The following is a 24,129-nucleotide window of genomic DNA, read 5'->3' as shown; positions in this document are numbered from 1 at the left end:
CACCCTCAACAACTTCGCTTTCGATTCCTCCCACTTCCTACAGACAAAGGGGGTGGCCATGGGCACCCGCATGGGCCCCAGCTATGCCTGTCTCTTTGTAGGTTACGTGGAACAGTCCCTCTTCTGCACCTACACAGGCCACAAACCCCACCTCTTCCTCCATTACATATTTGACTGTATTGGTGCCGCCTCTTGCTCCCCAGAGGAGCTCGAACAGTTCATCCACTTCACCAACACCTTCCACCCCTACCTTCAGTTCACCTGGGACATCTCCAGCACATCCCTCACCTTCCTGGACCTCTCAGTCTCCATCTCAGACAACCAGCTTGTAACTGATGTCCATTTCAAGCCCACTGACTCCCACAGCTACCTAGAATACACCTCCTCCCACCCACCCTCCTGCAAAAATTCCATCCCCATTCCCAATTCCTCCGCCTCCGCCACATCTGCTCCCACGATAAGACATTCCACTCCCGCACATCCCAGATGTCCAAGTTCTTCAAGGACTGCAACTTTCCCCCCATAGTGGTCGAGAACACCCTTGACCGCTTCTCCCGCATTTCCCGCAACACATCCCTCACACCCCGCCCCCGCCACAACCGCCCAAAGAGGATCCCCCTCATTCTCACACACCACCCCACCAACCTCCGGATACAATGCATCATCCTCCGACACTTCTGCCATCTACAATCCAACCCCACCACCCAAGACATTTTTCCATCCCCACCCTTGTCTGCTTCCCGGAGAGAGACCACTCTCTCCGTGACTCCCTTGTTCGCTCCACACTGCCCTCCCACCCCACCACACCCGGCACCTTCCCCTGCAACCTCAAGAAATGCTACACTTGCTCCCACACCTCCTCCCTCACCGCTATCTCAGGCCCCAAGATGACTTCCCATATTAAGCAGAGGTTCACCTGCACATCTGCCAATGTGGTATGCTGCATCCATTGTACCCGGTGTGGCTTCCTCTACATTGGGGAAACCAAGCGGAGGCTTGGGGACTGCTTTGCAGAACACCTCCGCTCGGCTCACAATAAACAACTGCACCTCCCAGTCGCAAACCATTTCCACTCCCCCTCCCATTCTTTAGAATGACATGTCCATCATGGGCCTCCAGCAGTGCCACAATGATGCCACCCGAAGGTTGCAGGAACAGCAACTCATATTCCGCTTGGGAACCCTGCAGCCCAATGGTATCAATGTGGACTTCACCAGCTTCAAAATCTCCCCTTCCCCCACCGCATCCCAAAACCAGCCCAGTTCGTCCCCTCCCCCCACTGTACCACACAACCAGCCCAGCTCTTCTCCTCCACCCACTGCATCCCAAAACCAGTCCAGCCTGTCTCTGCCACCCTAACCTGTTCTTCCTCTCACCCATCCCTTCCACCCCAAGCCGCACCTCCATCTCCTACCTACTAACCTCATCCCAGCTCCTTGACCTGTCCGCCTTCCCTGGACTGACCTATCCCCTCCCCACCTATACTCTCCTCTCCACCTAACTTCTTTTCTCTCCATCTTCGGTCCGCCTCCCCCTCTCTCCCTATTTATTCCAGAACCCTCACCCCATCCCCCTCTCTGATGAAGGGTCTAGGCCCAAAATGTCAGCTTTTGTGCTCCTGAGATGCTGCTTGGCCTGCTGTGTTCATCCAGCTTCACACTTTATTATTTTGGATTCTCCAGCATCTGCAGTTCCCATTATCTCTGGTACATGGGACACTTGCTTCATCAGTCATGGCACAGATCATAAGAGCTGGGAGGAGATATTGGAGCTGTCCAGAACTTTGGTTAGGCCATAGCTGGAGTACTATGTGCAGTTTTGGCCTTCACATTGTAGGAAGGATATGATCCTTTTGGAGTGGGTGAGGAGGTGCTTTATCAGGCTATTGCTTGGGGTGGAATATTTCAGCTATGAAGTGAGGCTGGATGAGCTTAGGTCGTTTTATTTACAGCAGAAAAGGCTGGGGGTGGGAAAGGTGAGAAACCTGATAGAAATGTTTAAGATAGCGTGTGGCACGAAACTGGAAAGTAGAAAGCAGGCTCCCTGATGAAGGGTCTAGGCCCGAAACGTCAGCTTTTGTGCTCCTGAGATGCTGCTTGGCCTGCTGTGTTCATCCAGCTTCACACTTTATTATAGTAGATAGCAGGTGCTCCCCTTCATTGAAGGTTTAGAAGGGATTTTTTTTCACCCAGAGGGTGCAGACCCCACAAGCGTAGTTGAGGTGGGAAACTTCAATGAGCACTTGAAATGTCATAAAGTTCAAGGCTACGGGCTAAGTGCTGGTAAGTGGGATGAGGGTAGATTTACAGCAGTTTTGTCAGTGCGTATTTGATGGTTTGTCGGGCTTCAGCTGTGCTGTATGATTGTAAGTTTTTTGATCGAGTAGGATTTTATTTTAATTTTGGTACTAATGCATTAGCATGTGGAAAAAAGCTCTTGTATACACAAAACAAATGTAGAGGGTACAGCATGTAGATCTCACATTGTTCAATCTGGACTGAACATTTGGAATAAGATTTGTGAGAGTGCTGTTTTATTCCAGTGGTAATGTGCCCCATCTTGTGGCTGATATGAGAACTCAGCAAATACATTACAATCGACAACAGATAATTTTGTTGTGGGCACTGTATTTCTAGAATGTTTTGAGGAATTACTTGCTTTGGGCAAATAAATCATACAGATCTAAAAATGATTGTGAATGATTATATGAGCATTTAAACAGCTCCTTGTTCTTTTGCTATTTCTTCCTTCAGGTAACAGTTACAACAACAAAGTGATTGTACCAATAGTGCACAAGTAATCAAAGGCCTTAACTAATGATCTGATGACATAAGATCAAATGACACCACGGCCACTAAGGAACTTCAATTCAGTTAATAAACTCAAACATTAGTGGTGTTCATCAGATTACTAGATTTGTCACCAGTGAATTAACTCTACTGTCCGAAAGGTAAAGAGAGAAAATTCCCCGACCTAGTCAGGGCTACATGAGACTTCAGGCCCACCATGTAACATCTGTGCAATTGTGGCAGTGTGTCATTTAAAACAGAGATGAGGAGGAATTTCTTCTCTCAGAGTGTGATGAATCTGTGGTATTTTTTACAGCAGAGAGCTGTCGAGGCTGGGTCATTTGGTATATGCAGGGTTGAGACAGACAGGCTTTTAACCTGGAAGGGAATCAGGGCATGTGAGGAAAGGGCAGGAAAGTGGTGTAGAGGATTATCAGATCAGCCATAATCTCATTGAATGGCAGAGCAGACGCGATGGGCTGGATGGCCTACTTCTTGTGGTCTTATTGGAAAGAAACAAGTACAGCAGCATTCACCCCACCCCCAGATTCCTGGTACAGCAAAGTATAGACAGGGGTCCAAATCTCCAGAATGAGACTCTAACCCACATCTTTCTGGCACAGCATTTAGTTTGTGTCCAGGCTGACACAAACCTATTTCTTTTAACTTCCTCAGTAGAGACAGTGGTTTGATTTTTTCCCACAACTCTACTCTTTCTCGTTTCAGAAAACAAATTATCTGCTTTCTTAATTTGCCAGTTATTCCTTAATCCAATGAAATAGACATCTTTATCTGGTTGAATAGTTCATCTGTTATGGCCAGTGTTTAGTTTTGAGTGTGCATCATCCTTTGTGTTTTCCCTAATAGCACCTCAACTTAAATCTAGACATCCAACCACCATCCATACAAAGAATTGGAGAAAGGTGTTGTGTAAAGTGGAGGAATTGGTGTTAAAATCAATCACTTTAATTAAAGAATCAACACTAGCAAAAGTGATGAATCAAATGGCTGCCTTTTGTTCTATTATTGTTCATTGCTGTGATGAGAGGAATTACAAGTGCAGAAAACCATGTCCAAAAGTATAAGTCTGCCCGTATACAATGCTTGATAACAGCCAGAGTAATTCAGGAAATATGGTTATTGAAATTATGTTCATTATTGTGCACTCTGTGTGAACTCCCTCTGAGCGCTCTGTGAACTCTATGTGAACTCAGATCAGGTTGCTTTCTGGAGACCTTCTGATGGTTGCAGTCTGCACTGCATTTTATTCCTGCTTTTGCATCATCTCACTGCACAAACTGCTGGGTCTCAAATGTGAAAGTGACAGTACAACGGCACACTAGCTTATTAGGATATGTTGTTGCCATTTTAACCATTTGTATTTTGCAGTTTAATTGAAGAGTATTTCTTTGGCAAATGTTTTCTGATATTTTAATTCCGTGTACTAGGTTTCTGACCCAAACCAAGTGATGGATGCTCTCCGTCAGCATGCAGTGACTGTACATGAGCCATACACTATGCAAACTTTGGCTGTTACTTCACATCATGTGGGTCAACACACAAGGTACATTTGGAACAGGATCTATGGAAATGCCAAGCTCTATCCAGTGAGTATGGAACTAAACTCTTTGATTTGATGCACCTATCCCATGGTGTCAAGACCAGGTTTGGTCTTCAGGTGAAGCACGATAGAAGGTAGTGGGGAAAAATGGACATAGTTAAGTCTCCAAGATAACAAAATATGGAGCTGGATGAACACAGCAGGCCAAGCAGCATCTCAGGAGCACAAAAGCTTTTTGACGTTTCGGGCCTAGACCCTTCATCAGAGAGGGGGATGGGGTGAGGGTTCTGGAATAAATAGGGAGAGAGGGGGAGGCGGACCGAAGATGGAGAGAAAAGAAGATAGGTGGAGAGGAGAGTATAGGTGGGGAGGTGGGGAGGGGATAGGTCAGTCCAGGGAAGACGGACAGGTCAAGGAGGTGGGATGAGGTTAGTAGATAGGAGATGGAGGTGCGGCTTGGCGTGGGAGGAAGAGATGGGTGAGAGGAAGAACAGGTTAGGGAAGCAGAGACAGGTTGGACTGGCTTTGGGATGCAGTGGGTGGAGGGGAAGAGCTGGGCTGGTTGTGTGGTACAGTGGGGGGAGGGGACGAACTGGGCTGGTTTTGGGATGCGGTGGGGGAAGGGGAGATTTTGAAGCTGGTGAAGTCCACATTGATACCATTGGGCTGCAGGGTTCCCAAGCGGAATATGAGTTGCTATTCCTGCAACCTTTGGGTGGCATCATTGTGGCACTGCAGGAGGCCCATGATGGACATGTCATCTAAAGAATGGGAGGGGGAGTGGAAATGGTTTGCGACAGGGAGGTGCAGTTGTTTGTTGCGAACTGAGCGGAGGTGTTCTGCAAAGCGGTCCCCAAGCCTCCGCTTGGTTTCCCCAATGTAGAGGAAGCCAAACTGGGTACAATGGATACAGTATACCACATTGGCAGATGTGCAGGTGAACCTCTGCTTAATATGGAAAGTCATCTTGGGGCCTGGGATAGGGGTGAGGGAGGAGGTGTGGGGGCAAGTGTAGCATTTCTTGCGGTTGCAGGGGAAGGTGCCGGGTGTGGTGGGGTGGGAGGGCAGTGTGGAGCGAACAAGGGAGTCACAGAGAGAGTGGTCTCTCCGGAAAGCAGACAAGGGTGGGGATGGAAAAATGTCTTGGGTGGTGGGGTCGGATTGTAGATGGCGGAAGTGTCGGAGGATGATGCGTTGTATCCGGAGGTTGGTGGGGTGATGTGTGAGAATGAGGGGGATCCTCTTTGGGCGGTTGTGGCGGGGGCGGGGTGTGAGGGATGTGTTGCGGGAAATGCGGGAGAAGCGGTCAAGGGCATCCTCGACCACTATGGGGGGAAAGTTGCGGTCCTTGAAGAACTTGGACATCTGGGATGTGCGGGAGTGGAATGCCTCATCGTGGGAGCAGATGCGGTGGAGGCGGAGGAATTGGGAATAGGGGATGGAATTTTTGCAGGAGGGTGGGTGGGAGGAGGTGTATTCTAGATAGCTGTGGGAGTCGGTGGGCTTGAAATGGACATCAGTTACAAGCTGGTTGCCTGTGGTATCTGCCTTTGTCCACTATCCAGTGAGGTACCTTAGGAACGTTCAAATGTTTGGTTATTGGACTGAGGGTAAGATCAGGCCTAGCCAGTATGCCAGGTTACTAATCCAGTATCATTAAGCTAGGAATGGAACACTTGGAGTTTATTTATTTGTGTTGTGCTACTCATCAGGAGCCAAGATGTAAAGAGAGTGGTTTGCCTGTGGAGATTAATGACCGGGAGATGGAGAACACTTATGAAAACAAACATGCCACTGGTGTATTTTCTTCAAAAAAGAACAGAGATCAAGGGTAGGAAATATTTCCAATACTAATTGTTTTATAATTCCCCTCTTATTATTGATAAGCAAAGGCAGCATTGATTTCTGACAAAGGGTCTAGGCCTGAAACGTTAGCTTTCATGCTCCTAAGATGATGCTTGGCCTGCTGTGTTTGTCCAGCTCCACATCTTGTTATCGTTGAAATCTGTACAGTTGAAAGGGTCGGTGAGACAGTATCTTTGTTCTGGCATTTTTCTCAGTGTGCCTTCTCTTGAATATTCCTGTATGGTTTGTCAAACAACCATGAGGGACACTTTTCAGCCTAATATGTCTGCGTTGGCTCCTTGGTAGAGCTGTGCAACTAATCCCAATACTCTGACGTTCCCCTGTAGCCCTGTCATTTTTATTTTTGTAAAAGTCATTACTAAATCTGTTTCTGCCTTCGTTTAAGTAAATTCTAGATCATAACACCTTGTTGTGTTAAAAAAAACCTTTCCTCAAGCTGCCTCTGGTTGCTTGCCAATTATCTTAAATTTGTTTTCTATAGTCACCAAAGTTTCTGCCACTGGATAAAAATGTCTCCTTATGTACTCCATCAAAACCACCTATTGCTCTGAACATTTCTATCAAAATTGTCTTAACCCTCTGTTATAACAAGCTTCTCAAAGGCAAACAATTAGAAAAGTAGAAACCTGAAATAAACGTGAAAAATTCTGGAAATGCTCAGCATGTCAGGCATCTGGAGGTGCTGAGGTTAACGTTTTGGCAACTGAATCGGAAACAACTTAATAAATTTGTTCAACTGAAAAGCAGGGGCTGTCGATCAAAGAGCAAACCACAATATAGGTGAGGTGGGGCCGGGAGAAATGAAATGACAAAAAGTTCCATGATGCGAGGAAGTGGTACTAGGCCAATTAAAAAAAAATTGTGTCTAGAGGAAGCGTAAATCAAGGATTGTGAAGAACAGCCATCCAGAAGCAAATGTAGGAAAGCAAAAGAGAAAATGAATCAGCAAAGAAAAAAGAAACAACACAGGGGAAAGAGGTTACAATCTAAAATTGCTCAATTCCAGGCTGAGGGCAAAATGTTGAGAGTGGTTGAAAAATAAGATTTTGAAAAATGAGTTTTCCAGTCACGCATGACTAAAGGCCAGCTAGCTTGGGAGCATTTAGAATTTCATAATATGATGAAACAACATTAGTTTTATGAAGAAGAAGTCTTGCTTGGCAAATTTATTAGCGTTCTTTGAGGAAGAAACAATTAGAGTAGATAAAAGCGAACCATTGGATGTAATATATTTGGATTTACAAAAGGAATTCAATAAGATATTGCAAATAAAGCTACTTAATAAGATATGAGCACATTGTTCAACTAATTAGAGAATTAGGATAAATGGGGAACTTTTAGGATGGCACCCTGTAACTAGCCATGTGCGATAGGGATTAGTGATGAGGCCACAGTTATTTACAATACATATTAATGACTTGGATGATGAGAGTATACATACTATTACCAAGTTTGTGGATGATACAAAAATACATGGGAAGGAAATGGTAGCGAGGAAATCAAGAGTCTAAAGAGGGATATGCAGTGGGTTACGTGAGTGAGAAAAGAAAAATCTTGTGAGATGGAATCTAGTATGGAAAAAATGTGAATTCCTGAATGAAAACAAAGTGCAGCAGATGGTGGGAGTCTGGAGTAAAAACAGAAAATACTGGAGAAACACAGCAGATCTGGCCACATCTGGGGAATGAGAAACTGAGCTAATGCTTACTCTTCTTCAGAACCAATTTTGTTGTTAAAGAATTCCTACACCTTCAATGGCATGTAACCACTAAGATCCAACTGTTGTCCAATTCACTTTGGAAGGATGAAACCTTTTGGTTAGAATTAAAGAGTTACAGCACCATCAGATAGAAGAATGCTGCTTGCTGTTTCTCATGGATTTAGGTTTTGTTTTGCACAGTTATAACTACACTGGCACCCTGCAGCTGTTGGGATTGGAGGAAGGAAATGAGGAAAATGCAAAAGATCCGGTGGTGACAAAGGGGGCTTATCTGTCTCTCCTCCACCTGCGCCACTTGAGGATTAGAGAGTTTCAGGTAACGGCTCAGAGTATGTGGATTTACAGACTATTTCTCCTTCGTGGAAACTGAATAACCATTTCACCAGAAAAATAAGTCCATGCTACACAGGAGTTATTTGGTTCGGCCACATGTTGTGTAGAAACTTGGCAACAGATAATTGATGTAATGTTTTTGATAATTATGATATATACTGTAAGTATAAAACAGGTTGGCATTTGCAAAAGACTGAAGGATCAGCATTTTGTTTGCAATCCTTTATCAAGTAGCTTGTTTCAGATGCTGATTAAATTAAATTGACCCATTGTGGAGTCGATGTATTTCCTGTCTCTTTATTCATGTTACCAACATTTTTCTTTTGATCACAGAAACAATGAAAATAATATTAGGAGGAAGCTATTTGGCCCTTCACTCAACTCCTTCTTGAAAACATTCAGAGTCTTGGTCTCAAACATTTTCTGTGGGAGAGAATTTCACAGACTTACCAGTCTCTGGGTGAAAAAAATGTCTTCTTATATTCTTATTGCAGTTCTAAATGGTCTCCCCTGTAACTTTAAACTGTGATTCCTAGTTCTGGACTCCTTGGTCATCTGGAAACTTTTCTGCATTTATCCTGTCCAGTCCTGTTAGAATTTTATATGTTCCTATGAGATCACCCCCCCCTCATTCTTCTAAACTCCATTGGATATGGTCCTAACCAATCCGGTCTCTTTTCATACGTCAGCCCTGCCATCCCAGGAATCAGTCTGGCAAACCTTTTGTTGCACACCTTCCATAGCCAGACTGCATGCAATACTCCAGATGTGGTCTCACCAAAGTCCTGTACAATTGTAACAAAACATCCCTCCTCCTGTACTCGAATCCTCTCGCTACTCTTTGTTTTCTTCACTTTCTGCCGGACCTTTCAGTGACTGGTATGTATGGATATCCAGGCCTTGTTTCACCTGCCCCTTTCCCAATCTGTTGCCATTCGGATAATCATGTGCTTTATTGTATTTGCCACTAAAGTGGATAACCTCACATTTATCCACTTTATGCTTGATCTTCCATGCATTTTCCCACTTATATCATTTGTCCAAATCAGGCTCTGAAGCTTTTCTGCAACCTCTTCACAATTTGCCCTCCAACCCAACTTTATTTTCTCGGCAAACATCGAGATATTGTATATAATTCTCTCAGTGAAATCATTAATTTTTATTGTTAATAGCTTACTCCTTGTGTCACCCTACTAGACACTGGCTGCCATTTGGAAAAAGTCCCATTGGTTCCTGCTCTTTGTTTTTTCTCTGTAAACCAGTATTCTATCCATATCAGTACACAACCCACAATCCCATACACTATCAATCACTAACCTTATACCTTGGGAATTTGCTAACTCTTAACTTGATGTTTGCTATTTTATGCAGCCATTCTGCTAGGTGTTAAAGTGCTAGTGATAACAGCTTTGGGTATTATGATTCTTTTCTCTACAGCGAGTCTGTTTAGGAATATTGAACTACTTCAGATCCATTGAACGGACCCTGACCATCAACATCTGCGGTCTGACCCTGAAAGGGGACCAGTTGGTTCGTACAGCAGCAGACACATGCTGGATAAATGCAGCAAAAGGAGGCTTGGGTGTTGGAGATGGCATGGGTTCACACTCTTATTTACATAACACGCCTGCAGATTACAAGGTATTGTGTTAGCATTTCCAATTATGTTACTTTGTTCAGGCATTTTCTGAGTTAACTCATTGGGTGGAGGGAACAGACTTTGCATTGTCTCTGCAGTGGAGGAGTGCACTGCCACTGTCCTGAATTTATACATTTCTCAGCATTTTACGGCACATTCAGACCATCATACCTGAGCTAGCTGTTTGAAAGAACTGTCTGTCCAATTTAGACCCAGTTTCATTTGCATGGCCATGCAAGTTAATACACAGCAAAGTACATCAATAGATGCCAGTGTTGGTGTGTGCCAACCTTGAGGAGAGGGATTGCTGGGTGGACGTTTCCTGGTAGGTTGATAGTTGAGAAGAGTGGAGTCAAGGGAAGAAACCATTCAAAGCAGAAGTGAAGCAGTCGAGACTCTTCGGCCACCTCCCTCCCTCCCAAAGAACATAGACCAACTGTGACCCTGCTCTGTTCCACTGACACATGCCTGCAAGCACCGTAGGCCATTTTTGAGAGGGGGTAGCCCCTCTATATTAGTGGTGGGGCTGATGATGTGAAAGGAAAGTAGTTGGGTGGGTTGGCAGTGCTGAGATATCTACCACCCTGCCACCATCTCAGCAACTGGATGAGAAGGTCCACATGCAACTATTTCATCCTGCCAGCAATTAAAGCCCTTAAGTGGTCAATTAATGCTCAGTGAAAGGCCTCTACCCAGCATGGGTCCGATGGTCTGGCTCCCTGCCATTCCTGGTTGTTTTCCTGAATAGGTGCCCTGGGATACTATGCCTACCAGGTTGAGGGGAAGGGGACAGTGGGCAGGCCTTCATTTACCTCAATCTGGAGGAAATTGGGGCATGGATGGGGCTGTTGGAGATGGCGGCTGAAAGTCATCTTCTTGCATTTGCCTCTGGTTCCTCTGATACCCCTCCCGTGATTCCCACTTCAGGAGCCCCAATCCTCAGCCCCTCCCTCCATTTTGGCACAGCTCTTCATTGGCTGTGCAGTTTGGGCCTCCAGCAATATTCTCCAGCTCCACTTGTGTTGCACTCCTGATTGGTTGGCTGCTTTTGGAATGGCGGCGTTTCAGTGCCGAGGCTCCTGATAGGCAGAGAAGCCCTTAAGTCGTTGATTGGCACTCAGTGTGGTTGGCTTTCTGTTTGGCAAGGGTAGGGGTTTCAAAGCATTCTCAAGGTGCCTGCTCCCAATCTTACTGCAGAGACCACTGGATGTCGGCCATTGATTCTGAAAGTGCAGCTCGGTAACAGGTGGGTGATTAGTTGCGTGTTGATGTTGGGGATGAATTTTGACTGTTGGTGCAATGAATCAGTGATCACTGAGAAGCAGCAGCAAGTAGCTAAGTCATCCCACTGCTGACAGGGGTGTGGGCAATGTGGGGGCAGCTACTGGGAAGCAGTTTGAAGGAATGAGACAGTATCAAGGATGGGAATAATGCAGGCATCATCGAAGAGAGCAGTGTCACACAGTCAGTGTTGCAGCTGAGGCAGGTGCACAGCAGGTCTGGCTGGCCCAGGCAAGTCAACCAGAGGTTAACGAAATAAACAAGTTTACATGTGTTAGAATTGGTGTGACAGGAAGCAAATGTTAGCTGTCGAGAATTATCAGTGAATGGAACAGTATGATATAGGTTGCACACTGCGTATAAGAAGTTAAAACATTCTGCCATTATCAAACAGCACATTCTGTGTTTTACCTCTAATTGATCTCTCATCCATTCTTTTTGTATTAGCTACGAATTTTGATTTATTGCTCCCCAGTTTATTTTGTAAATCAATCCTACGTTACATACCTTCAAAGTACATTCATTAAAACGAAATATCATTGTTACTGTCATCTGCTTTTGCTTCAGTTTCAGCTGCTTGTGCTCCCTATTGATGTGTGAATTGTCAGAGTAGCTGACAGCCACGTGAGCTTGCTATTCACCTAGCAGCTTGAGGTGAGCAACTTGTGATTCTGACACAAGAGTGCGAAAGCACACTGTGCTTCATTCTGCTCACATTTAAAGTACGGCTTTGATAGATTTGGACATTCCTTTTCTCTCAGTTCCAAATTCTACTCAGTGGCTTGACAATGTGAATGGCAACTTGTGAAACTCTGGATGAAGGTTTCCAGGACAGCGTAAATGCCACTCTGTCTTTATGATAAAGGTACAAATTGGACTTACTTCCTTGCAGGAAGAAACAGTCTAAGAGCACCTGACTCACCAACGTTTATAATCCTGCTTCCAGAGGTATGTCACTGAGTTCATGGAGTTCTCAGAGATCGAGAACCATGATGATTTCTACACGAGTGAAGAGGATCTCATTCACACGCAGGACCAGCGAGGGATTTATATCATCTATGATGTGGCCATAAAGGATTTAACAGAATTAGAAAACCAGTTGCTGCTCCTTGCAACCCAATATATTGAGAAAGGTAAGGCAATGAATCATTGCGTCCATCTCCCCTCAGACTATAATGTGTGCCACTGCCTCTCTCCTTTTAAAGGATCAGAGTCTTTCCTGAGGGATGTGATAGCACTGGAGAGGGTGCAGAGGAGATTTACCAGGATGTTGCCTGGTTGGACAGCATCAGTTTATGAAGAGAGATTGGACAGACTGGGGTTGCTTTCCTCAGAGCAGAGGAGTGCGAGAGGGATCATGATTGAGATCACAAAGGGCACAGATAGGGTAGATAACGAAGTAACTTCTCCCCAGTTGGAGGCAATAATGACTCGGAGTATAGATTTAAGGTAAGAGGCAGAAGGTATAAAGGAGATGTGAGGAAAAACCTGTTCACCCAGAGAGTGTGGAATTCTGGAACTCACCGCTTGTAAGGGTGGTACAGGCTGAAACCTTCATAACATTTAAGAAATATTTAAATGTGTACTTGCAATGCCGAGGAATATGAGGTTGTGGGCTAAAGACTGGAATAGGGGGTTAGAATAGTCAGGTGGTTGTTTTTGGCTGGTGCAGGCATGATGGGCTGATGGGCCTCATTCTGTGCTGTAGATCTTTACTACAAATAGCAGAACAAATCCAAACAATAGCTGGCCCATCTGTCTACTTTTGATCATTAAAAAAGTATTCGTGACTCCTTAGATACTGAAGCAGTCCATGTTCAAATGCAACAAGATCTGGACAATATCCAGGCTTGGGCTGACAAATGGTAAGTGACATTTACACCACAACAATGATGACCATCACTCATAAGAGACAACCTAACCACCAGCCCTTGACATTCAGTGGTGTTACCGTCACTTAATCCCCCATTACTATCCTGCAGGTAAGCATTGACCAGAAACTGAACTGAACAAGCCATCTAAATACTGAAGCTACAAGAGCAGGTCAGAGGCTAAGAGTACTGCAGTAAGTAACTCACCTCCTGACTCACAAGCCCTGTCCATCATGTACAAGGCACAAGACAGGCGTGTGATGGAATACTTGCCACTTGACTGGACAAGTACTGCTCCCACTGTTTCTACGTGGGATGGGAAACATAAGCTATCCCAGCCGGCAATGCCCACATCTCATGAATGAAGAAAGTAAAAGTATTATGAATGCTGGGGAAAAACTGTTAAATGCCGTGCTGCAGCCTAAATCTCACTGAGGAGCAGAAAAGCCAGACTGCAGTCAATAACAGCAGTAAACACTAATCACCGGAAACCTATATAAAATGGAGAACATACCCTTTAATTTTCCTTTATTAAATAGTTATAAAATGCAGCAGCATCCACACTGTGTTCTCTAAGTTGCTGCATTACCTCTGAACTAATATTTCCATCCATGTCATTTTTGAAAGGTCAGAGAATTTGTCAAGGTTCCCCTGTGGAAGGATCACAGGGTGGGGATAGCGATCTTCCAACCTGGGCCCACTTGGCTGTTGATCGCTTTGCTGTTTTGTTCGATCTGTGGAGGTGTGAGGCAACATTTCTGGAGAACAAACGACAGGTAAAAAGGTGAATAACATTCTGGGAGCAGTATCAATTGATTTCACTCTTGATGACAAAAATGAACTAATTGGGTAAAAGAATAAGTAATTTCTTGTGGTCTTTGCACACTATGTGCGTAATTGAGAGCAGTATTAAAGTTAACAAATAAATGTGGAAATTGATGGAATGTAAAAGGCTTGATGCGATCTGTGTTCTTTCTGGCCTGCATCATGCAAACATTAATGCATCCATGTGGATGACATGGACAATACATAATTCAGAGGTAATGTTTTATTTTAGTGCAGCAATTTAGTGTCTCAAATTCAAATGACCAACAAAAAATGACACACGCATTGTAAGACATGTGAACATATACATATCAGGCTGAACCTTGGAGAGCTGAAGTAAATAGGATGCCTGCAATTATTAGAAACCCCTTGTCCTATTTGAGAAGAAGGGGAGGGCTGTTAGAAGAGCTGCACAAGGAGGATCCAATAGGTTGTAACACACCGCTAGTGCTGGGACTGAGGGGCTGGGTTGGTTAAATTAGATGGCCAGCTGGTTAGTAATGCCAACAGCATGGGTTCAATTGCTGTACACTGGATTCTCCTTCTCAACCTTTCCCCTAGTCTGAGGGCTGGTGACAGTCAGGTCAGGGATGAGGGCAGGTAGGGTTTATAGGCATTGCTCATTTATGTCTGATTAATTTTTGTATGTTTTTCTCAGCTATTGGACAGTTATTTTGAAGCCTATCAGCATGTCTTTGATCTGGAGGAGAGATTTGCACTGGCCCAAGTGATTACAGACATCATGCATAAACGCCCACGGTTCAATCTGAGCAGTGAGTACTTTGTGAAGACCTATCAGGCTGAATGTACTTGTTTGAAGCTTCACTTACAACTTATAAGTGACATTTTGAGCAAACAGGTGAGTGCAAGGAAATTGTTATACCATATTCTGTAGGGTGATAGAAGATGGTAAAATCCACTATAAAATTGTAATGCAACTACATGATTGTTTTTTTTTATATTCACTCGTGGGACGTGGGCAACACTGGCTGGCCAGCATTTACTGCCTGTGCGCATTTGCCCTTGAGAAGGTGGCGGTGAGCTGTCTTCTTGAAGCCCTGCAGTCCATGTGTTGTAGGTAGACCCATAATGCCCTCAGAAAAGGAATTCTAGGATTTTGATCCAGTGACAGTGAAGGAACAGTGGTATATTTCCAAATCAAGATGGTAAGTGGCTTGCAGGGAGACTAGTACATGAGGTGTTCCCATGTATCTGCTGCCCTTGTCTTTCTAGATGGAAGCGGCTGTGCTTTTGGAAGGCACTGTCCAAGGATCTTGGTGAATGAAAAAAGACCTATACAAACTGATCTCCCTTGGGACTTATTGAATTCAAACATTTCACCAGTTTCTCTTTTCCCTCGCCCCACACCTGCTGATGTATGCACTAAAGAATTGCTTCCCAAAAATTAGCTTCATATAGCCTCAACACTATTGTCGAATCCCAAATTATTCTATCCTTCTGCTGTGACCAACAAAATAGTCAATTTCCAAGAATGCAATTAAATCTTCTGAAGAAATGAAACTGAATTGCATTAACAATTGTTGAATTGACCTAAAGCTTGATTATCTTCAACAAGCTAACAGCATGAATATTCTCAGTGCCCTTTAATAAAAGATGCACAGACTGGCAAACCCAGGAAAGACAAACAGGTTGGAATAGAAACGAACTGAAGGAAAAATGGGATTCACATTTCAATAGTAATTTCACACTTGATCAGTCAAATACATCTCCACTGCAGCTAGGACCCGCTGAAATTGTGGAAGGTCATCTGCGAAAGAAACCCATCAGAGGTGAGTAATATAAATTGCAATATTAGATTGATAGCCTGAGAATTTTTGTCACTCCCCTTCGAAGATGGAGAAGGAATTAAAGCTTTAACAACTGCCTTCAGGTAGCTGCAAGAGATTAAAATGAATTAGAAAAAAATTATAACATTACATAAATTGGCTTCTGAAAGGCTAGGACTTCATGGACCAGTGCCTTTTATTGTGCAGCTTAAATTCTTAAACAACATGTTGAAAAATGCAGTGCACAGAATTATTATGTGAATAATAAAAACACAATTTCAGCTGGACTGCAGAGATGTTTAATTTTTTAATCTTTTTAATTTCCTGCATGGATGGACCAAATAACCTGCTTCTATAGTATCAGAGATAATGGGAACTGCAGATGCTGGAGAATTCCAAGATAATAAAATGTGAGGCTGGATGAACACAGCAGGCCAAGCAGCATCTCAGGAGCACAAAAGCTGACGTTTCGGGCCTAGACCCTCTGATGAAGGGTCTAGGCCCGAAACGTCAGCTTTTGTGCTCCTGAGATGCTGCTTGGCCTGCTGTGTTCATCCAGCCTCACATTTTATTAACCTGCTTCTATGTTGTATATTTCACTTTATCTTAAGTAATTGTTCTTCTTGTTCAAAGGTAGCATAAGAAAGTTAAAGAATCTTGTCAACAGAGTATGGACTGGTAAAGTAATTGTATTAAATATGTTTATTTTAAGAAAACGTAGAAACTTAATATATTGAGGTAGACATTTAGACCCATCATGCTTTTACTGGCTTTTTGAAATTAGGACTCAGCTTGCCACATCACATTTGGACCATACCCTGTAAATTCCTCATCAGGTACTGTACTTTGTAAAATTATTTTCGAAATGATGTCTGGAAACACCTTCCACCACCTTTATTTGGATGTTACCAGATCATGACAGTTCCGTGAAAAAAATCTTATTTCCTTTCTAGATCATTAAATCCATAACCTTTAGCTATTGACCCCCTTGCTAGATGGAGTAGAAAAACCCATCATCTTGAAAACCTCAATGACGTTACTATAACATTTTTGTTCCAAGGAGAAAGTATTTTCAAAGCTCCTTTCTCATTTTTAAGTTTTACCCGTTTGGTTTCATTTGAAGAATTTTCTAAGATGCTGTCCCTCCATGCAGCTGTAATTTATCAATATTGATCAATATTGCAAAGCCCCCTTCTCTTTTTCCTCCTTCCCTGAAGATGCTGTATCCCTTAATAACGAAGTCTGTATGCCTTCTTGACTTCCTTGCTATTTCTTCTAACTTTATCTGTTCACCTCCCCTGCTGAGCCTAAGTTAATTTAAACCCTCCCCAACAACACTTGCAAATATCCCCTCAAGGATTCTGGTCCCACTCTGGTTTAAGTGCAAACACCCACCTCATCCTGCCACTCCCAAAAATGGTTATGAAATGTGCTTTTGCATTGGCGCAGTGCACTGTGAGGTTGTTCATTCTAGATACTTCATCATAATTCTATCAGAGCACCTTTCCTCCTTCATGTCTTGCATACCCCACATATATTCACACACCCACTACCCATGGTTGGCACAAATCTTGCGCCTCCTAATAATACTTGGAAGTTGTTCAAATTCTCAATAATTAAATCAACAATGATCCATTCAAACTATATTTGAAACTATCTTTGGAGCACATAAGACTTGTTATAAAACACACAACCATTTTGGGGTGAAGGGGAACTAATTCTGTTCAAATGTGCAGAAATCTGTAAACATAATGAGCCAATCAAAAAACTCTTCAAAATGCTTTAATCCGACTAATGTCTAATAAGCCTGTCAATTAAACTAAGCAACGTTTCCTTCAATACTGCATAAACAATTGTTGCTGCTGGAACTCAGTCAAGCATTCAAAATGAGATTCCTTTATATAACAAACCCTCTTGAGCTGAATACAATCGTGCCTTTAACCAAATGAAGGGCTAGTTATCTATATAGCTTTTTCATAGGCTCAACAGACATTAATAGTTTAGAATAACAGAAATATTAAAGCGCAAGGTTTGGAGGGACATGGGCCAGGATCAGGGAGGTGGGACTAATTCGGTGGGGATTATGGTTGGCTTGGACTGGTTGGACAAAAGGGTCTGTTTCCATGTTGTATGACTCCATGACTATGACACAGTGACAAGATGACATTCTGATATCTAACACTCAGTTCTGTTAAATGCATGATAGCCCTTTATTCATGGAAGAAAGTACTGTGATGCATCTAAATGCTTCTATAATCAATGTAATGATCAGTTACCTTTAAAAGATGGAGCCCTTTGATCAAACAGCTAGAAAAGCTGTCAGCTAGGGCTGATGGCACTAACGTTTGCATTTCACAACTGCCAGGCAATGACCATTTCCAACACGAGAGAATTTCACTATAATCCCTCAATGTTCAATACTATCACCATTCTTGAAAATCCAGCTACCAGCATCCTGCGGATCATCATTGGCTCAGTCAGGGGCTAGAAATTCTGACCACCTGTCTCCCCAGTGTCTGGTCACAAGGGGCAAGTCAGGAGTGTGATCCACTTGTCTGGATGAGGTCAGCTCCAAACGACACCGAAGAAGCTTGACACTATCCGGGATGAATCTGTCTCCTTGATTGGCACCACATCCACCACCTTCAACATTCGCTCCCTTCATTATTAACATGTAGAGGCAGCCAGGGTTCCCGTGACAACACCTTCCAAACCACAACCTCTTCAACCTCGAAGGACCAAAGCAGTAGGTGCATGAGCCCAGCATTTGCAAAGTTTACCTCAAAGCTACACACTCTGCCTCGGAAATATATCAGTGTTTTTTCACTGTCCTGCCCCACAATCCTGGAGAAGAATTTCTAGCAGCACGGTGGTTGACCCCGTACCCAAAGGACTGCAGCAGGGAATTCTCCAAGGCAATTAGGGATGGGCAATAAATACTGGCCCACATCCCACACTCAACTTAGTGCACCTACAGCCTATAATTTTACATCTGAAGAAAGCAATACCTTTTAAACCTGTCAAAAGGTTCCTGACTCCACCACAGGTTTCTGTCATGGTCCTTGAACTGAACTGACCTGATGTGGTGACTGGAACTAATGCACATCAGTGACAATATCAAACTGGAAATTATAAACTGGTGTTGACCTTTTAAAACACTGAACCCAATGTGACTTTGTTTGTGTTTTGGGCCACCATCTGTCACGTTTCCTGTGCCAGTCAAAATGATGGACTGTGGGAATCTGGTGGGAAGTTTAAATTTCACGTCCTGTGTCTCCATTGTTAGTTGTTTGATGTGTGTTTGCCAAACTTTGGGATGGCAAAACCCATCTCTGAATAGGGCAGTAGTATGTAGTGACACAGGAGGGGAGACTGAGTCTCAGAAGGGGAAATGGGGACTTAGAGTGGGAAAGAAGCTTGGGAGGAGACACTGCTGATAAGATTGGGAAAATGACACTTAGGGAAACTTGGCTCCGGTGGCAGCCTTTATTTTTAATTCATTCATAGGATGAGGGTGTTTCTGGCTTGGCCAGCATTTATTGCCCATCCCTAACTGCCCAGAGGGCATTTAAGAATCAATCACATTGCTGTGGGTCTGGAGTCACATGCAGTCCAGACCCGGTAAGGTTGGCAGTGTTAATGGGAACTGCAGATGCTGGAGAATCCAAGGTAACAAAGTGTGGAGCTGGATGAACACAGCAGGCCAAGCAGCATCTCAGGAGCACAAAAGCTGACGTTTTGGGCCGAAGCTCTTCATCAGAGAGGGGGATGGGGAGAGGGAACTGGAATAAATAGGGAGAGAGGGGGAGGCGGACCGAAGATGGAGAGAAAAGAAGATAGGTGAAGAGGAGCATATAGGTGGGGAGGTAGGGAGGGGATAGGTCAGTCCAGGGAAGACGGACAGGTCAAGGAGGTGGTGTGAGGTTAATAGGTAGGAAATGGAGGTGCGGCTTGAGGTTGGAGGACAGGATGGGTGAGAGGAAGAACAGGTTAGGGAGGCGGAGACGGGCTGGGCTGGTTTTGGGATGCAGTGGGGAGAGGGGATGAACTGGGCTGATTTTGTGATGCAGTGGGGGGAGGGGAAGAACTGGGCTGGTTTTGGGATGCAGTAGGGGAAGGGGAGATTTTGAAGCTTGTGAAGTCCACATTGATACCATTGGGCTGCAGGGTTCCCAAGCAGAATATGATTTGCTGTTCCTGCAACCTTCAGGTGGTATCATTGTGGCACTGCAGGAGGCCCAGGATGGACATGTTGTCTGAGGAATGGGAGGGGGAGTTAAAATGGTTCGCGACTGGGAGGTGCAGTTGTTTATTGCGAACCGAGCGGAGGTGTTCGGCAAAGCGGTCCCCAAGCCTCCGCTTGGTTTCCTCAATGAAGAGGAAACCACACCGGGTACAGTGGATACAGTATACCACATTGGCAGATGTGCAGGTGAACATCTGCTTAATATGGAAAGTCATCTTGGGGCCTGGGATGGGGGTGAGGGAGGAGGTGTGGGGACAAGCGTAGCACTTCCTGCGGTTGCAGGGGAAGGTGCCGGCTGTGGTGGGGTTGGAGTGCAGTGTGGAGCGGACAAGGGAGTCACGGAGAGAGTGGTCTCTCCGGAAGGCAGACAAGGGGTGGGATGGAAAAATGTCTTGGGTGGTGGGGTCGGATTGTAGATGGCGGAAGTGTCGGAGGATGATGCGTTGTATCCGGAGGTTGGTGGGGTGGTGTGTGAGAACGAGGGGGATCATCTTTGGGCAGTTGTGGTGGGGGTGGGGTGTGAGGGATGTGTTGTGGGAAATGCGGGAGATGCGGTCAAGGGCGTTTTCGACCACTGCGGGGGGAAAGTTGTTGTCCTTGAAGAACGTGGACATCTGGGATGTGTGGGAGTGGAATGCCTCATCGTGGGAGCAGATGCGGCAGCGGTGCAAGAATTGGGAATAGGGGATGGAATTTTTGCAGGAGGGTTGTTGGGAGGAAGTGTATTCTAGGTAGCTGTGGGAGTCGGTGGGCTTGAAATGGACATCAGTTACAAGCTGGTTGCCTGAGATGGAGACTGACAGGTCCAGGAAGGTGAGGGATGTGCTGGAGATGGCCCAGGTGAACTTGAGGTTGGGGTGGAAGGTGTTGGTGAAGTGGATGAACTGTTCGAGCTCCTCTGGGGAGCAAGAGGCGGCACCGATACAGTCATCAATGTAACGGAGGAAGAGGTGGGGTTTGGGGCCTGTGTAGGTGTGGAAGAGGGACTGTTCCACGTAACCTACAAAGAGGCAGGCATAGCTTGGGCCCATGCGGGTACCCATGGCCACCCCCTTTGTCTGTAGGAAGTGGGAGGAATCGAAAGAGAAGTTGTTGAGGTTGAGGACGAGTTCGGCTAAGCGGATGAGGGTTTCAGTGGAGGGAGAACTGGTCGGGCCTGCGGGACAGGAAGAAGCGGAGGTCCTTGAGGCCATCTGCATGAGGAATACAGGTGTATAGGGACTGGACATCTGTCGTGAAAATGAGGTGTTGGGGGCCAGGGAATTGAAAGTTCTGGAGGAGGTGGAGGGCGTGGGTGGTGTCACGGACGTAGTTAGGGAGTCCCTGGACCAAAGCGATACCATCCATGACGTCATCACCTCAGGGGACCTCCCGCCCACAGCCTCCAACCTTATTGTTCCCCAACCCCGCACAGCCTGTTTCTATCTCCTTCCCAAAATCCACAAACCTGCCTGCCCTGGTCAACCCATTGTCTCAGCCTGTTCCTGCCCCACCGAACTCATCTCCACGTACATGGAATAGTGTAGATTAGATGGGCTTGAGATCGGTATGACAGGTCGGCACAACATTGAGGGCCGAAGGGCCTGTACTGTGCTGTAATGTTCTATGTTCTACCTATCTGGACTCCTTTTTCTCCCCTTTGGTGTTCAATCCAGCTTCACGCTTTATTATCCTGGTACGGTTGGCAGTTTCCTTCCCTAAAAGACATTAGTGAACCAGATGGGTTTTGCCAGCAATCGACAATGGATTCATGATCATTTGACTCTTAATTCCTGAACTTGTTTTGGACACCAGACAGTCCAGACAAGCCTACTATTGTACAAAACACTAAACCTGACATGTGGGAACTACCAAGTGTTAATGCATGTGCATAGAAGTAAGATGTGCTGCTCTAAATATTTTGCCTTTTGACTGCATTGCTAGCTGAAACAATGAATGTGCAGGTGCAGAAACACAGTGTTGCTGTCTGATGTTTTCATCTAATTCCATTCAATCTTGCTTCAAAGTTAAACCTTCTTAGAGAATAAATTCACCCAAGGCTGAATACTGTCCAGTACATCTGGGGATCACAAAATTGGCTTATTTAAGTCTCTTCACAATCTCCTGTCCCAAGATCATTAAAGTTCATATCTAGTGAAACATTATGCTCTTATTTTCACATCCTTATTGTAGGATATGACCGGTAAAAGAACTCAGAAATTATTTTTGCCTTGATTGGGAGATTGGCCATGTTGACAGTGACATAAGCAGCAGATTTCAATCATGAGGAAATATGTAATAAAAAGAGAAAGTGTGAGTCAAACTCAGCAGATCTGACAGCATCTGTGAAGGGAGAAACAGAGTTAATACTTCAAATCTGATATGACTCTTTTTCAGAACTGAAAGGAACTGGAAAATGGTGTGTTTTATGCTGTAGACAGATGAAGAGGAGGAGTGAGTGGAACAGGTAGTGAGGATGCCTAGCAGAAAAGACAAATACAGTGCTAATGACTAGTAAAGGATTGATTGAGATGTAAAGTAGATGTAAATATTAGGTATAGAAATGATAAAGTGGCTCCTCTGAGAGCAAAGCCACAAGACACAGACAAGACATGGCTATGGAGGTGGTGAGAAGGGTGAGAACCAAGATGGAAGACAGAGACCATGCTCTGACATTGCTAAACTCAGGTGCTGAGTCCTAGAAGCTGCTAGGAGAAAACAAGGTGTTGTTTCTTGAACTTGCTTTGTGCTTTGTTAAAACACTGTAGCAGACTCTGGACAGATATGTTAGTATTGCAGAAAGATGATTCATTGAAATAGCAACTAACTGGAAGGTTACGTTTGTTCCACAGACTGAGGAGGTGTTCCACAAAACAGTCAGCCAGTCTGTGTTTGGTCTCACCACATAGTGGCCATTTTTAATAGTGGAGACATGCACTCCATTTAAATAAAACAGGGACTATTTATTGCACTTTTATCTGGAGCTGAACTTATCAAATCAGTTTACTCTGGGCCTCCGCCTGCATTGGTTTTTACCTACAAGCTGATGGTAGCACTTGCATCATCCTGTCTGTGGATTTTACTTCCTCTGTGTGTACTTCACCTGAACCTGGCTCTTCCTCCTGAGGAACTCAGTGAACCAGCAGGAGGTTTAGAAACCATTTTTCTTCACTGGGCCATGTTTCTGTAGGTCAGTGCCATCATTTCACCCCATTAATTCCAGCATCTGTGTAACTGATAAGTTAGATCGATTTAGATGGAGCTGGGAGGATGATCAGACATGCTGGCAAGGCCCCTCTGACTGAAAGGCCTGTTTCTGTGTCATACATTCTGTGTAGTATATCGAAACTGAAACATTACCCCTTAACAACTCTTGCAGATAGATGAACAGCGCGAATATGTACAGAGAGTTTGGAGGGATGGTGGAAGGATGGAAATGGGTATTGAATTTGGCCTACCCCTTAATATCATTGCTAAGCAACCAGTTGCCATTAACAACAGTTGGTAAGCAAAAGAAAAAAAAGCTCCCTATAATTAATGTTACATTGATTATGCAAAGTGAAGCATCTTTTCTTTGATTTATGGTGTAATTGTTGGTTTGTAACTGTTTATAAGAACTGACATAAAGTCTTATTGCTTTAACTGGGCTTTCCTGCTTTAACTAGACTAAGATTTTTATTCAATCGTGGTAAGAAACGGACTATCAATACTTAACTTCCTTTATTTTATTTCAATACCTGACACCTTCATGAACTAAACAGCCTCTAAAACAAAATAAAAGTACTAACTTACAATGGCCACAGCAATCAGTCGACCATGAATTGAGCCAGCTCATGAAACCATCAATAAACAGGAACCAGTCTGAGCCAAAATTAACATCGCTATCAAAAGGTGTTGCATCTCGGATCTGCATGCCCTGTTTGATTTACAGATAAGTTTCACATATTGAAAATAAAACCTTGCCTGCGCATTGTTGCCTTGGAGAACAATTAACCCAGACATGAGAATGCACAAATGAACAGTAGTTTAAGCAACTGTTTTAACAGAGCATCAAGACATAGTCCTAAGGAATTCCTTCACATTGGTATTCGAGCAAATTGTCCAGATGAGTGCAAGTCCAAAAGCTTAATAAAATGTCTACTTTTCCAACAATATGTGCAATACACAAAGTATCAATTAATGACCCTGCTCTCAGGTTAAAATCTAACATGTTAAAGACATTTAAATTAAAT

General features: G+C 44.3%; 1 protein-coding gene across 1 annotated transcript in view; it reads left to right on the top strand.

The window, feature by feature from the left end:
* Positions 1-24,129, top strand: part of LOC125452245 (uncharacterized) — a 153,398-nt gene that overhangs the window by 11,950 nt on the left and 117,319 nt on the right. The window contains exons 4-11 of the mRNA XM_059645228.1: positions 4,238-4,396; positions 6,063-6,181; positions 8,117-8,252; positions 9,707-9,910; positions 12,136-12,322; positions 13,688-13,836; positions 14,544-14,744; positions 23,277-23,401. Coding sequence (XP_059501211.1) covers positions 4,238-4,396; positions 6,063-6,181; positions 8,117-8,252; positions 9,707-9,910; positions 12,136-12,322; positions 13,688-13,836; positions 14,544-14,744; positions 23,277-23,401 — 1,280 coding nt within the window. The remainder of the gene's footprint in view (positions 1-4,237; positions 4,397-6,062; positions 6,182-8,116; positions 8,253-9,706; positions 9,911-12,135; positions 12,323-13,687; positions 13,837-14,543; positions 14,745-23,276; positions 23,402-24,129) is intronic.

Source organism: Stegostoma tigrinum, chromosome 4 (assembly GCF_030684315.1).
Source record: "Stegostoma tigrinum isolate sSteTig4 chromosome 4, sSteTig4.hap1, whole genome shotgun sequence".
Lineage (NCBI taxonomy): Eukaryota > Metazoa > Chordata > Chondrichthyes > Orectolobiformes > Stegostomatidae > Stegostoma > Stegostoma tigrinum.
This window is presented reverse-complemented; position numbering and strand designations above follow the sequence as displayed.